The 13517-nt window shown below is 43.6% G+C and overlaps 1 protein-coding gene across 2 annotated transcripts in view; it reads left to right on the top strand.

Annotated features, from left to right (window-relative positions):
* plcg1 (phospholipase C, gamma 1) overlaps positions 1 to 13517 on the top strand; it is a 184650-nt gene that overhangs the window by 97879 nt on the left and 73254 nt on the right. For both annotated transcript variants that reach the window (XM_073062029.1, XM_073062028.1), the window contains exons 5-7: positions 4622 to 4706; positions 6061 to 6144; positions 8424 to 8446. In XM_073062029.1, coding sequence (XP_072918130.1) covers positions 4622 to 4706; positions 6061 to 6144; positions 8424 to 8446 — 192 coding nt within the window. The remainder of the gene's footprint in view (positions 1 to 4621; positions 4707 to 6060; positions 6145 to 8423; positions 8447 to 13517) is intronic.

The following is a 13517-nucleotide window of genomic DNA, read 5'->3' on the forward strand; positions in this document are numbered from 1 at the left end:
TGACCCCTCCCACCCAATTCATTCTCCCTTCTCCCCTCCCCTGTAGGACAGAAGACGCAAAGTCTGCCAGCGCAGCCCACAGCCCATCAGAGAGTTTCTGTCCCACTGCTACTAGACTCTTCAAAGAGCCTATCATACACTTAATCTCCCAATCTACCACATGGTGATCACATTGATTTGTCTGTTTGGACTATACTTCCCCTGCAACTACAACTCTATGTTCTGCCTGCCGGTTTCCTTTCCACTAGCTCGATATAATTACATGTGAGCAAGGGAGGCAGAGGAGTGCTTATCAGACTGTTCCTGTCGGTGGACTAGATCATTTGTGCAAGGTCTATAAACCCATGAACACTACTTCACAATTCCTCTTTTGCACTCTCTCTCCATATCTCTCACCCTCTCTCTCCATCACTCTCACGTTTGCATCTCTTTTTCTCCATCTTTCTCTCTCACTCCATCTGTCTCTCCATCTCTCTCTCATTTCCCTCCATCTCTCCACCTCTCTTTCTGTCACTCCATCTCTCCTTTTCTATCTCTCTATCTACTATATCTATGTATAAGTAATTAAATATTCATTCATATGTCTTCAGCTGCACTCTACCACAAAACAGCAAATTTTTGTGTTATAACTAAGGCCATCACTAACATAGGTTAGTGATTATGTCTGGGTGGAATGCTAAATTAAAGCTTTTCACTTTATCTTAGTTTATGTGGTAATAAACCAGTAGATAACTAATTTGAAACCGAGTCTGAGCAACTGTAATATTTATAATATCTAATTGAACATTACGTTCAGTTGGCTTGGTCATGTATCTGCACTCTTACTGGAAGGGCTACTGTTGTAGCTTGGGTCTTCATTGGTTCAGTGGGTTTCCACTGGGCTTTGCGACGGTAGTGTCCTTGGGCTCCTGTCCCTGGCTCCTGAACCACACCCTGCTTACTGGCCCACCACATCATGCTTACACCTTACACACCCTTGAAGTTAAATGATAGCAGACTTTTATTTGTGAAGAAATGGTGGGGCTTGACCCAACCAAAACACAGGGACTATCCTCCTCAAGCTGAACTGATCTGAATTTAACGCACATCGGAAGGTCCAGTTGATAGGTGTATCGGCAATACCAACAAAGGCAGAACAGTGGCTGCTAGTCTGCGACTGCTACACAGTTGTTATCCTTGCATGACCCACCCCCCCAGCTCCAAACATCAAATCCTTTATTCGATCCTTTGTTAGCAATTTGCAAACTTAAAATCTTGAAGCGATGAAACTTAAGCATACCCAAGTGTAACTGAGCATTACAGTCGGCCCTCCTTATCCGCGAGTTCTGCATGCGCGAATTCAACCAACTGCGAATCGCGAAAACCCAGAAGTGCTCTTCCAGCACTTGATGTTCGAGCATGTACAGACTTTTTTTCTTGACATTATTCCCTAAACAATGCAGTATAACAACTATTTACATAGCATTTACATTGTATTAGGTATTATAAGTAAGGCAGAGATGATTTAAAGTGTACGGGAGGATGTGCGTGGGTTATTGTGGATCGGGATCGAAAAAATCAGAAGTTCTTTTACTAAGTAAGTCGGAACAGCTACATCCAGTGTTATTTAGCGTCAGTTAGTCAAACGTTTTGCTTAGAAAATAGTATATATTTTACCTTTCTATGCATACAAAACACTTAAGAAACGTATGTATTTCAATAATTAAACCACTGCGTTGCTTAGTCATAATTGTAGCTTTCATCGGGGCAGGGCCTTTCTCACTTTATCCTCTAAAACTGTTCCAATTGTTGACTGACGTAGCCTAACGCTTTTCCAATGACCGATGGCGTTTCACCTCTTTCTGATCGCTTTATTATTTCCACTTTATTTTCAATCGTGATCGTGATTATTTTTGTGAACAGAAACACTGTGGATTCAGAGCTCCGCCGGGTCCTAAAGACCACAGCTCTGAGACAGTATAAATAAGGTCCGGGGTTCCGCTGGGTCCTAAAGTCCACCGCACTTAAACAGGTTAAATAAGGGACTTGAGCATCCGTGTTTTTTGGTGTCCGCGAGGGTTCCCGTAACCAATCTCTTGCGGATAAGGAGGGCCGACTGTATTGAGTGGTCAGCAAAAGATACGTCGTTGGCCAGTCCCAAGCTACAAACTGAAATGAAATAGCAAGAATACTTAACTTATTCCCTTTGCTTTTATCATACTCACACTCGTGTGACTAGGTACCATAATAAAAGGTTCAAGGGGTCATTTAGTATCAAAGCAAGTATCCATAAACAACTTGGAAATTCGTCTTCTCCAGATAGCCACGAAACAAAGAACATGAAAGTTGTTGCAGGAGAAACATCAAACCCCCACCCCCCGTACAAAAAAGAACAGCATTCGGATCTTCATCCCCCCAAAAACCCCCCTTGTCCCGTAGAACATGAAACAGGAACATCAACCCCCAAAAAACAACCCCTCTCCCACACAAAAAAACTAACAGAACAACCTCCCTCCCCTCCCACAACAAAACAGAAAAGGAACAGGTAATTAAAAAAACACAATATAACAACCACAAGACCATAAGATATAGGAGCAGAATTAGGCCATTTGTCCCATCGAGTCTGCTCCACCATTTAATCATGGGCTGATCCAATTCTTCCAGTCATCCCCAGTCCCGGACTTCACCCCATACCCTGTGATGCCCTGGCTAATCAAGAACCTATCTATCTCTGCCTTAAATACACCCAATGACTTGGCCTCCACAGCCGCTCGTGGCAACAAATTCCACAGATTTACCACCCTCTGACTAAAGTAATTTCTCCACATTTCTTCAATCCTGAAGACATGCTCTCTTGTCCTAGACTCCCCTACCATGGGAAATAACTTTGCCATATCTAACCTGTTCAGGACTTTTAACATTTGGAATATTTCTATGAGATTCCCCCCCCCCCCCCCATTCTCCTGAGCTCCAGGGAATACAGCCTAAGAGCTGCCAGACGTTCCTCATACGGTAACCCTTTCATTCCTGAATCATTCTTGTGAATCTTCTCCGAACCTTCTCCAATGTCAGTATATCCTTTCTAAAATAAGGAGCCCAAAACTGCACACAATACTCCAAGTGTGGTTTCACGAGTGCTTTATAAGTCTGAAGTCCACAATCCATAAATACAGTAAAAAAAAATTTATAAGTTTCTACAATGCAAAAACAAAAAAAGTTTTAAAAAAAAGGTTTATACAGTGCAAAACAAACATATGAAATGTACAGTTCATAACAGTTAAGGAAAAACACCCATAGTAGAATCGTGTAAAGTTAGTTACCACCCCACCCTCCCACTACCCAACTCCAAGCCAACCTTACAATATATAGAAAAGTTAATCAGAACTTTTATCACCGCAGAGCTGTATTTATATAAAAAAGGTATATGCAATAATTCAATCCAGACCATGATACTGTCCTACGATATCACTTGACATTCATCGAAAGAGGGACAGCACGTGAGGCAGAGAGGCCTACCCACCTGCTACAGGGAGCTACACAGCAAAAGGCAGCTCACAGTCTCCTTCTCCACAACAAACAAAAGGCAGGCAATCAGCACTGAAACTCTTGCTCGCCTTCTGCATTTGCCTCGATGTCTCAATCTTCCTCTATGCTTTAATTGGCAAAATGCAGTAAAATGTCAGCCTGCGCCCTGTCTCAAAGTTTCTTCACATCGAGGCCGTCCGAGTATGCGTTCGCTTCCCAGAATCTTCTCTGAGTCACTCAAACGACCCCCAAACTGAAAATTGCAGACTTTAACCATCTGTGAAAAAACAGACATAAAAGAAGTAAAAAATAACTTTATTGTTTGCTATCTGGTTTGCTATGATGTCAACCGAGGGAGCATTGTACGCTGGCGCCAACTTGACAGTGTTAACGGTAAACGCACAACACATAATAAAATGCAGATAGAGAAGAGATGCGTGTCTCCTACAATAGCAAAGCTGTGGTGACAGTGTGTCTTGACCCAAAAGGTCGACTATTCGTTTTCCTCCAATCAAGGCCCACATGCAATACAGACCATAATTGCCCCCAGATGTTGTGACTGTCAACTAAAACCACCAGAGAGTCACACAGCTGGTTGTATAAAAGCCATTATTTGGCAGACTCAGGCTGGCAACATTTGGAGTCACTTTGGAGAGAGGCTCTCTGACCCAACGTTACATCACATTTTTATGTGCTAAAGATCCAAGGTAAAAGTAGGACAATTTCTGTAGTTACAATGCATTCATAGTACTTCCTTTGAGTTAAATATAATTTTCAAACATGTATATCTTCACATCAGCACTCCTCCAGACACCCTAGACTGAACGTTAAACACTGCTGTCTCTGTGCTGCATTCATGTAGACGTCTGAGGTGAATGGGGTGTTCATTGCATTCATGCATATGCAGATATCTCAGGTCAATCAGGTGTTTTGTGAGAGAGTAAAAAGAAAACCATGCATTATATAGTGTTGCAGAGAAATCGCAGAGTGGGTAGACAAATAATTGGGGATCAAGAGATCATCGTTTAGCAGAGGAGAGCTCCGATATAGTTGCTCTGCTTCAAATCACAAAGCAGGAAGAACTCTGAGGATTATTGGACATTTTTTCTTTTCGTAGGGTCACTGTGAAGGATTTGAAGAGCATGCTGTCTCAAGTTAATTACCGGGTGCCCAATATGAAATATCTGCGGGAAAAAATCACGGTAATTCTTCTTGAATTCAATCTATTCAGCCAGACAAAATTTTCATCTTGCATGCTTATCAGATGTAAATACATGTTAAACAATGCTAATGTACTGAATAATATACATGTCAATATGCTAAAAACTGTCATTGCACATGTTTGTAAGCTATACGGTGTAATTTTACACATGATGTTACATGGTGTTGACAGAAATAACAGACATCAAAGCACTTTCAAAAACTTGAAAATATGCTTATTGTTTATCTGATTTCAAACTTTTACTTGTAATGTACTACAGATGGAGACTGCATGTGTCCCTTCTGTCTCAATTTTGCTATTCTGTTGCCAAGTCTCTTTGAGATATGCCTACTCTGAAGGAGATTTCCTCCTCTCTTTGGGACTTCTGTGAGACTTCTCCCCCTTGTGATCTCTGCTGCTCTACAGATCTCAGCTATATGCTCACCCAGACTTGCTTCAACAACCACGTGTCCATCCTGGGCACTTGACTTTGTGAAAACTAGAGTTAAGATTGAATCAGCCATGATCTTGTTGAATGGTGGAGCAGGCTTGAGGGGCCGATTGGCCTACTCCTGCTCTTATCTCTTATGTTCTTATCATTTTGTGCCACATGGCTAACTACTGGTACGGAGTCTTCACCACCCCCCCCCCCCCCACCCTCACACACGCACACTTTCTCCCTTATTTCAGCCCCACCATTTCTTCTCTTTCTCCTCTCCCACTCCCTCAATCTGCCCTGCACCTACTCTTTCCTCCCTTCCCACCTTACTTCCTTCCCGTTATTCCATGATCTACAGTCCTCTCCTATTAGATTCCATCTTCTTTAGCCCTTTATCTGTTAGATCCACCTATCACCTGCCAGCTGCTTGAATCGGTCCCATTCACTCCTCTCCTACCTGCCTATCTTCCCCCTCGTCCCGTCAACTGCCAGCTCAGACTCCACCCCTTCCTCCCCCTCTCTTTTTCTGCTGGCTATCTCCCCATCCCACCGCCCTCCAGCCCCGATGAAGGGTCTCAATCTGAAAAGCCAACAGTCCACTTCCCTCCAAAGACGCAGCTTGACCCCCTGAGTTCCTCCAGCATTATATATCTGTTGCTGTGGATTTCCAGCAACTGTAGAATCTCTGGAGTCTCCACACTCCAGTGTCTCCCGTTCAAAATCACCATAACTCTGAAACGTTTCAGGAAACACCATTGTAATGAAATCCAACTGTTCACTTGGTTGTGACTGCTTTTCTGTTCTACACCAAGATCAGGGAGCTGTGGGAGCTTCCAGTCTCCCCATCTGACCAGTAAACTGGCTTATCTTTAGTGATGGAAGTGGTTGCATCATTAACATCTTTTCCTGCTCTCAGGATATGGAACTACGGAGTGGAGATGTCACATACTGCCAGTTCGCTCAGCTGTATCGTAGCTTGATGTACGACGCTCAGAAAAATGTGAGTAATGGAAGTAGTGCAGGGTTTCAAAGAGAAGGATATAGTTATGACACCCACGGCCACGATGGTTCAGCTGTGATCACTTTGGTTATGTAAAGAACTATAATAAATATTTCCTGGAGATATTTAATGATGAAGAAGTTTAATTATTACTACACTGTTTCCACTAAGGTGTTGCTCTGTTGCTCTAATTGGATGCAGCTGGAAAAAGTTTATGAAACATTGAAGATTTTCGTTGTTGCTACAATTACAGAGAAAGCACAGGGAGGTAATAGAGTGCAGGGGCCGTGAGAGGATAGATTGTGAGGTCAGGGATTTGTGTGAGAGGGCGTATAGTGAGAAATTTGTCTGGAGCGTAATGAGCAACAGAAACGAAATGCTGGAGGAACACGGCAGGTCGGGCAGCGTCTATGGAGCAGGATCAAGAATCAAGACCCTTCACCTGCTGGGTTCCCCCAGCATTTTGTATGTGTTACTCTGGATTTCCAGCTTCTCTTGTGTTTGTGGAGAATAATGGTTGTGCCATTGCTGATTAACAGGACTCTGAGAACTTGTCAACCATAATTTATTTACTTGTACACAAGGGGATTAGTTCAGCCCCTCTAAAGTTCTTACTCAGAATTGCCAAATTTTATCCCATAGAAACTTTGTGCACTTCTAAATCCGGTTATTTGCATACTTAAGTACCAATCATTATACATACAGAACTGTGCAAAAGTCTTAGGCACATATATATATATATATATACAGTGAGGGTGCCTAAGATTTTAGCACAGTGAAGTATTTGTTAACGTGTAGGGAGTGAGTTTGTAAATCTGGCGGGAGCAAAGGATATTGGGAATGGCGAGGATGCGATGTGAGATAGGTGGCAGAGAAGGAGTGTCAGGCAGAGTGTGGTGTGGGTGCAGACACACACACCCAGCCCTGAGACACCAGGAAAAGTAATTTGATTCCAAACAATTATTGATCTTTACCGAATGACTCTCTAGTGCTTCCCACTCCCTCCCCTCTCCCGTCCCCTTTTCCCAAGCATGATGCCCTCTCCCTGCCCCCTTCTCACTGTCAGTCCACAAGAGAGACCCATATCAGAATCGGGTTTATCATCACTCACATAGGTCAAGAAATTTGTTTCTTAACAGCAGGAGTACAGTGCAATATATAAAGTTAATACAGTACTGTGCAAAAGTCTTATGCACCCTAGCTATATGTATCTGCTTGAGACTTTTGCACCAAACTGTATGTGCCTAAGACTTTGCACAGTACAGTATTTCAGGTGTATATAATCAATAAGTCAATCAGTTAAAGACCAATAATATTTGAGAATGAGTAAAATTACTGTCCAATAGCTAGTAAGTGCCATCAGGCTTAATTTCGTTAGCATCTTTATCTTCTCTGGGGTGTGTCTGGTGGCCACGTTCAACTACTGTGACTGCACCATGTCTGCAGTCTGCCAGCACACCATCTTAACCCTTGCCTTGCCACAACTTCCACAATTGACATGGGCTACAAGGGTCAAGTGACGTATTTTTGTGGTGTAGTTTTTTAAGTCGCTGCTTTCAGGTGGAGAGAGGAATGCAGGTAGTTTTGGGAGATGAACAGGTGGTGTTCTGGTCAGCGGCCGGTTTACGTGCTGTTCCTGTGTTGCGACTGCGCTCCTAATAAGATTTCTCTTGGGGTTGGGTGTGAGCCGGAGGTTCACAAGAATGATTATGGGAATGAAAGGGTTAATGTGTGAGGCGTGTATGAGGACATGAAGGGGGATCTCTTTGCAGCCTGTCAAATATTGAAAGGTCTAGTGAAGAGGATGTTTCCAATAGTGCGTAATCTAGGACCAGAAGGCACAGCCTCAGAATAGAAGGATGTCCCTTTAGAACAGAAATGAAGAGGAATTTTTTTGGAAGAGGGTGGTGAATCTGAGGAAATATTGCCACAGATGGCTGGGGAGGCCAAGTCATCGGGCATATTTAAGGCAGAGGTTGGCAGCTTGATTAGTAAGGGGGTCAAAGGTTACGGGCAGAAGGCAGGAGAGTGGAGTTGAGAGGGATAATAAATCAGCCATGATGGAATGGTGGAGCAGAGTCGATCAGACAAGTGGCCTAAATTGCTCCTGAATCTTATGGTTTAGGGGAAATTGCAGAGGGGTAATAGTGTATTGTGCTCAGTATACAGGCCAGCTGGACTCTTGTTACATTGTTGACGCTACGGGCAAGGAGAGAATTTTTTTGTATGTATGGACAGAGACCCTTGTTTCTGATTCTGTTTTGTTTCTCCTTTGGCAGATGGACATCCCTTATCTTCAAAGGTAAGTGGACAAAGTCTTTAGATGTTGTTTGCCGAGCCTTGGTGACACGTAGCACCCTTTCGTGCTTGCTGAAAAAATGTGAGTTAGTTTGATCCTATCCCTTCAGCTGTCATAGAACTTTGGACATTCAACCTAGTAATCTTAAACCATCTGAAGGCGTCAGATTCAGATTCAGTTTAATATATATTTCAAAGCTCAAAATAAATTTATTAGCAAAATGCATATGTCACCTGATACAACCCTGAGATTCATTTTCCTGCGGGCATACTCAATAAATCTATAGAATAATAACCACAACAGAATCAGCGAAAGACCACACCAACTAGGCCATTGTTTCAACCAGAGCGCAGATGACAACAAACTGTTCAAGTACAAGAAGAAAAAAATAATAGTAATAACTAAATAAGCAAGAAATATCAAGAACATGAGATGAAGAGTCCTTGCAAGTGATTTCGTTGGTTGTGGGAACATTTCAATGATGGGGCAAGTGAAGTTATCCCCTCTGGATCAAGAGCCTGATGGTTGAGGGGTAGTAACTGTTCCTGAACCTGGTGTTACGGGTCCTGAGGCTCTTGTACTTTCTTCCTGATGGCAGCAGTGAGAAGAGAACGTGGCCTCGGTGGTTGGGGGTCCTTGATAATGGATGTTGCTTTCCTGCAGCAGCGCTCCACGTACATGAAAACATAACAGCGAAATGCGCCGTTTGCATTAACAACCAACGCTCCTCGGGGTGTGTAGAGGGCAGCCCACAGGTGCCGCCACGCATTCTGGCGCTAACGTACAGTGAGTAGCATGCTGAGAATGTTCAGCAGAGCGACACAGAACGCAACAAGCACCAAAACAAGCCCGTTCCTCCCTCCCGCCGTCCCAACCCACCCACACAGACGGCCATTCCTCCAACCCCAGCACACGCCTAACTGAATACAGCCATCCTCGTGGAATAAAAAACAAATGCTACCTACTGCATCAAGGTTTCATGAGCTTAGGGCACAAAGCGTTTTTTTTTAAATTGGAAAAAAAAAACAAGATCCTTCCAGCCTTTTAGACTGTGAGGCAAACAAGCAGAGAACCCTCAAGTGTGCAAGAAAAGGTCTCCACCGACTACCATCTTGATTTAAGGGTTCCACAAATTGCCTTCGGTCTCTGAGCGTTGAGCTAATGATCTATAACCTCGGACAAAGACCTTCTGCATGCTACCTGCTGTGTGCTGGCTTGAATTGTGCACAGTACTCTGCCACGATCGGCTCACTGTCCCTCAGCAGTGAAGGAAATTAACCTGGCTGTGCGTTGTGTGTATTTACTGGCAGCTTGTGGCATTGCAGGTACCGTCACTGACAGTAACTGCCCATGTTCCCCACCCAACTCTTTGCATGCAGCAGTGACTTCTGACTGGCTAAATTTTTAAAGTCATAGATTAATACAGCCCTTTGGCCCATCTAGTCTGTGGCAGCCTGGTCACCTGTCTAGCCCCATCGACCTGCAGCAGGACCATAGCCCTCCTTAACCTTCTCATCCATGTACCTATCCAAATTTCTCTTAAATGTTGAAATTGAACTCGCATCCACCAGCTCCGGTGGCAGCTCATTGCAATCTCGCACCACCCTTTGAGTGAAGAAGGTCCCCCTCAGGGTCCCCTTAAATATTTCACCTTTCACCCAAAAGATGTTTTCTTCCCCCATTAGAAAGACGTAAATGTTAGGGTAATTAAGTTGTTGCATGAAGCAAAATAACGACAGTTGTGGGCTGCCTCCAGCGTATATTACTGATTTATTCAGCGATACAGTGTGGAGTAGGCACTTCTGGCCCTTCAAACCCCAGAACCCCCCCCCCCCCCCCCCGACAAACTCAATTAACTCGAACCTAATCACATGACAATTTACAATGACCAGTCAACCTACCCAGACAAAATGCTGGTGGAACACAGCAGGCCAGGCAGCGTCTATAAGGAGAAGCGCTGTCGACATTTCGGGCCGAGACCTTTCGTCAGGACCCGGCCCGAAACGTCGACAGTGCTTCTCCCTATAGATGCTGCGTTCCACCAGCATTTTGTGTGTGTTGTCTGAATTTCCAGCATCTGCAGATTTCCTCGTGTTTGCAACCTACCTAGTACATCTTTTGGACTGTGGGAGGAAACCGGAGGATCCCGGGAAAGCCCGCGCATTGCACGAGGAGGACATGCAGCCTCATTACAGAACCACGTCAGAATTGAACTGTGAACTCCGGATCGCCCCCCCCCCCACCCCCGAACTGTAATAGCGTCACGCTAGCTGCCATGCTACCATGGCGCCCACATCCTCGTATAGTATTGACCGCTGACACACACGGAGCATTTCACTGTGTGTTTTGACGTGAATATGACAAATAAAACTAATCTTTATCTTTGAAATATTTAAGACATACTTCCTCTCACTCAACTCATTTGTCATTTCCAATGTTTGAAGCGTGCTGTCTATGTCGTGGTAGTTAATAGTGTTATTTCTATCCCACTTCTGGCAACATATTGTGTCCGTTATTGAGGGATAATGCAGAGCACACTAGGATGACGGCATGCAGGGTATTCAACTAAGCTTTATTGATAAGCCTGCTTGTACAGTATGTGAACTCCTACCGTTTTGGTGTGATCAACTAATTGGCATAGGAATAGCACTGAGGGTTATCAATAAAGTTTAGTTGAGTATCCTGCATGCTGGTGTCCTGGTGTGCTCTGGACTATCCCACAATAATGGACACACAGTCTATGGAGGGACACATGCTGACCGCAGAGCGTTACCTAACAAGCGGTAAAGGATACAAAGGAATGGTCTCATAGAGTTGTCTAAAATCACGAGGGCCAAAAGCAGGGTGAATGCACACAGGGAAGACAAATCTCATGGTGGTGTACTGCATATGTACTTCGAATTTTTGAATCTTTTTTCCATCGAAGGGGAATCTGAAGCTAGAAGCATAGCTTCTAAGGTGTGAGAAGAAAGATTTAAAAGCGACATGAGGGCAATCCCTTCACAGTATAAGAAACTTGCCATGTGAAGAAGTTGAATGAGGTACAATAACAATATCAAAAATAAGCGTTTTGGTAAGTTCAAAGTACATTTATTATCAAAGTATATATGCAGTATACATATATGCATATGTCTTCCCACAGACAGCCACGAGCAAAGAAAACCGCGGAACCTGTTCAAAGTAAAACATCAAACCCCTCAACCCAGCGTCCAAAAATAATTAAATCACGCAAATGGCAAAACCAAAACAAATGAAAAACACAGAACATAAAACGCCAACCTACAAAAGTCATGGAAAGAGTCCAGACATATTCAGTTTCGGTTCAGTTCAATCTCGTGCTGTAACATTTGTTACCTGCAAGCCGCCCCGATCTAAATCATGGACATGAATAGGAGCGATATAGGTGGATATGTGTCAAATGCAGGCAAATGTAACCAGCTTAAATGGATTTCTTGGTCAGTGTGGATGAATTTGGCCAAATAGCCTGATTCTGTAATAAGATCAAGTGAGTTATTGCCGGGAGTGGCCATTGTACCCTGCACTTAAGCTTCTGTCAGAATAGCAGTTAAATCTGGACATGAATGTTGGTCATTTGAATGCTCAGGTTGTTAGGCGAATAGCAAAGAGTATTTAATCGGATCTTAATTGGGGGCGGCATGGTAGCGTAGAGATTAGCACCACACTTTCAGGGGTGTCAAACTCATTTTAGGTCACAGGCCGGATTGAGCAAAATGCAGCTTCATGCGGGCCGGATCAGTCGGACGCGTGCGAACGCAGCTTTCGTTGCCTCCGTTTTTTCAGCCTGCTCTCATGTGTCTCAGTCTCTGCTATAACTACAAAGTGTTTCACTTTACAAATTCCGTTTCTTATGAAGAAGACTGCCGAATAAACACTAAAAACCCTGAAAACCTGGTACCTGAATAAACTCAGCATTAGCCATATCATACGCCATAGGCGCTTCGATTACTGGGGCCAGCTTTAATAGTAATTAGATATTATCTCGCGGGCCAAAGATAATTCCACCGCGGGCCGGATTTGGCCCGCGGGCCTTGAGTTTGACATATATGCTTTACACTGTACCAGCGACCCAGGTTCAATTCCTGCTGCTGCCTTTAAAGAGTTCGTATGTTCTCCTCGTGACCGTAAGGGCTTCCTCCCATAGTCCAAAGATGTACAGGTTGGTAGGTTAATTAGTCATTGTAAACTGATCTGTGATTAGGCTAAGATTAAATCGGGGGTTGCCGGGCAGCACGACTCGAAGGCCCGGAAGTGCCTATTCCGTACTTTATCTCAGTCAATAAATTAATGAATTCATTAAGGTGTGTAAGGCTAATTGACCTTCCTGCAATAGTCAGGCGGCATTAAGTGTAATAAATATTATTTAAGTGTTAATGCGTTTAGAGACATGGAGTCATAAAATGCGGAAAGGTGCAACATTTCGAATCGGAAATAGAATCAGGTTTATCATCACCGGCATATGTCGTGAAATTTGTTAACTGAGCAGCAGCAAAACAAACTGATAAACATAGAAAAAGATTAATTGCAGTAAGTGTATTTATGTATATTAATACACTTAAATTAAAAATAGTAGTGCAAAAACAAAAGTAATAAAAGTGAAGTAGTGTTTATGGGTTCAATGTCAGTTTAGAAATTGGACGGCAAAGGGGAAGAGGCTGTTCTCGGATCGCTGAGAGTGTGCCTTCAGGCTTCTGTACATCCTTCCTGATGGTAGCAATGAGAAGAGGGCATGTTCCTGGGTAATGGGGTCCTTAATAATGGATACTTCCTTTCTGAAGAGTTCTGAGGTTTAAGGCGAACATGAGGGGAAACTTCTTCACTCAGTGGGTGAGTAGAGTGTGGAAGTGATGGATGCAGGTTTGATTTCAGTATTCAAGAGAGTGCATGAGGGACTGTGGGCATGGAGGTTGATTAGACTAGGCAGAGTGTTAGTTCAGCATGTACTGGAAGGGCCTGTTTGTATGCTGTCGTGCTCGATGATTCTAAATAGAATTTTCATCATACCTCAAGCTTACTGATCATTAAGTACACATAAATTAATAATGCCTTTTCCCAG

The sequence above is a fragment of the Hemitrygon akajei genome, chromosome 11 (assembly GCF_048418815.1).
Source record: "Hemitrygon akajei chromosome 11, sHemAka1.3, whole genome shotgun sequence".
NCBI lineage: Eukaryota > Metazoa > Chordata > Chondrichthyes > Myliobatiformes > Dasyatidae > Hemitrygon > Hemitrygon akajei.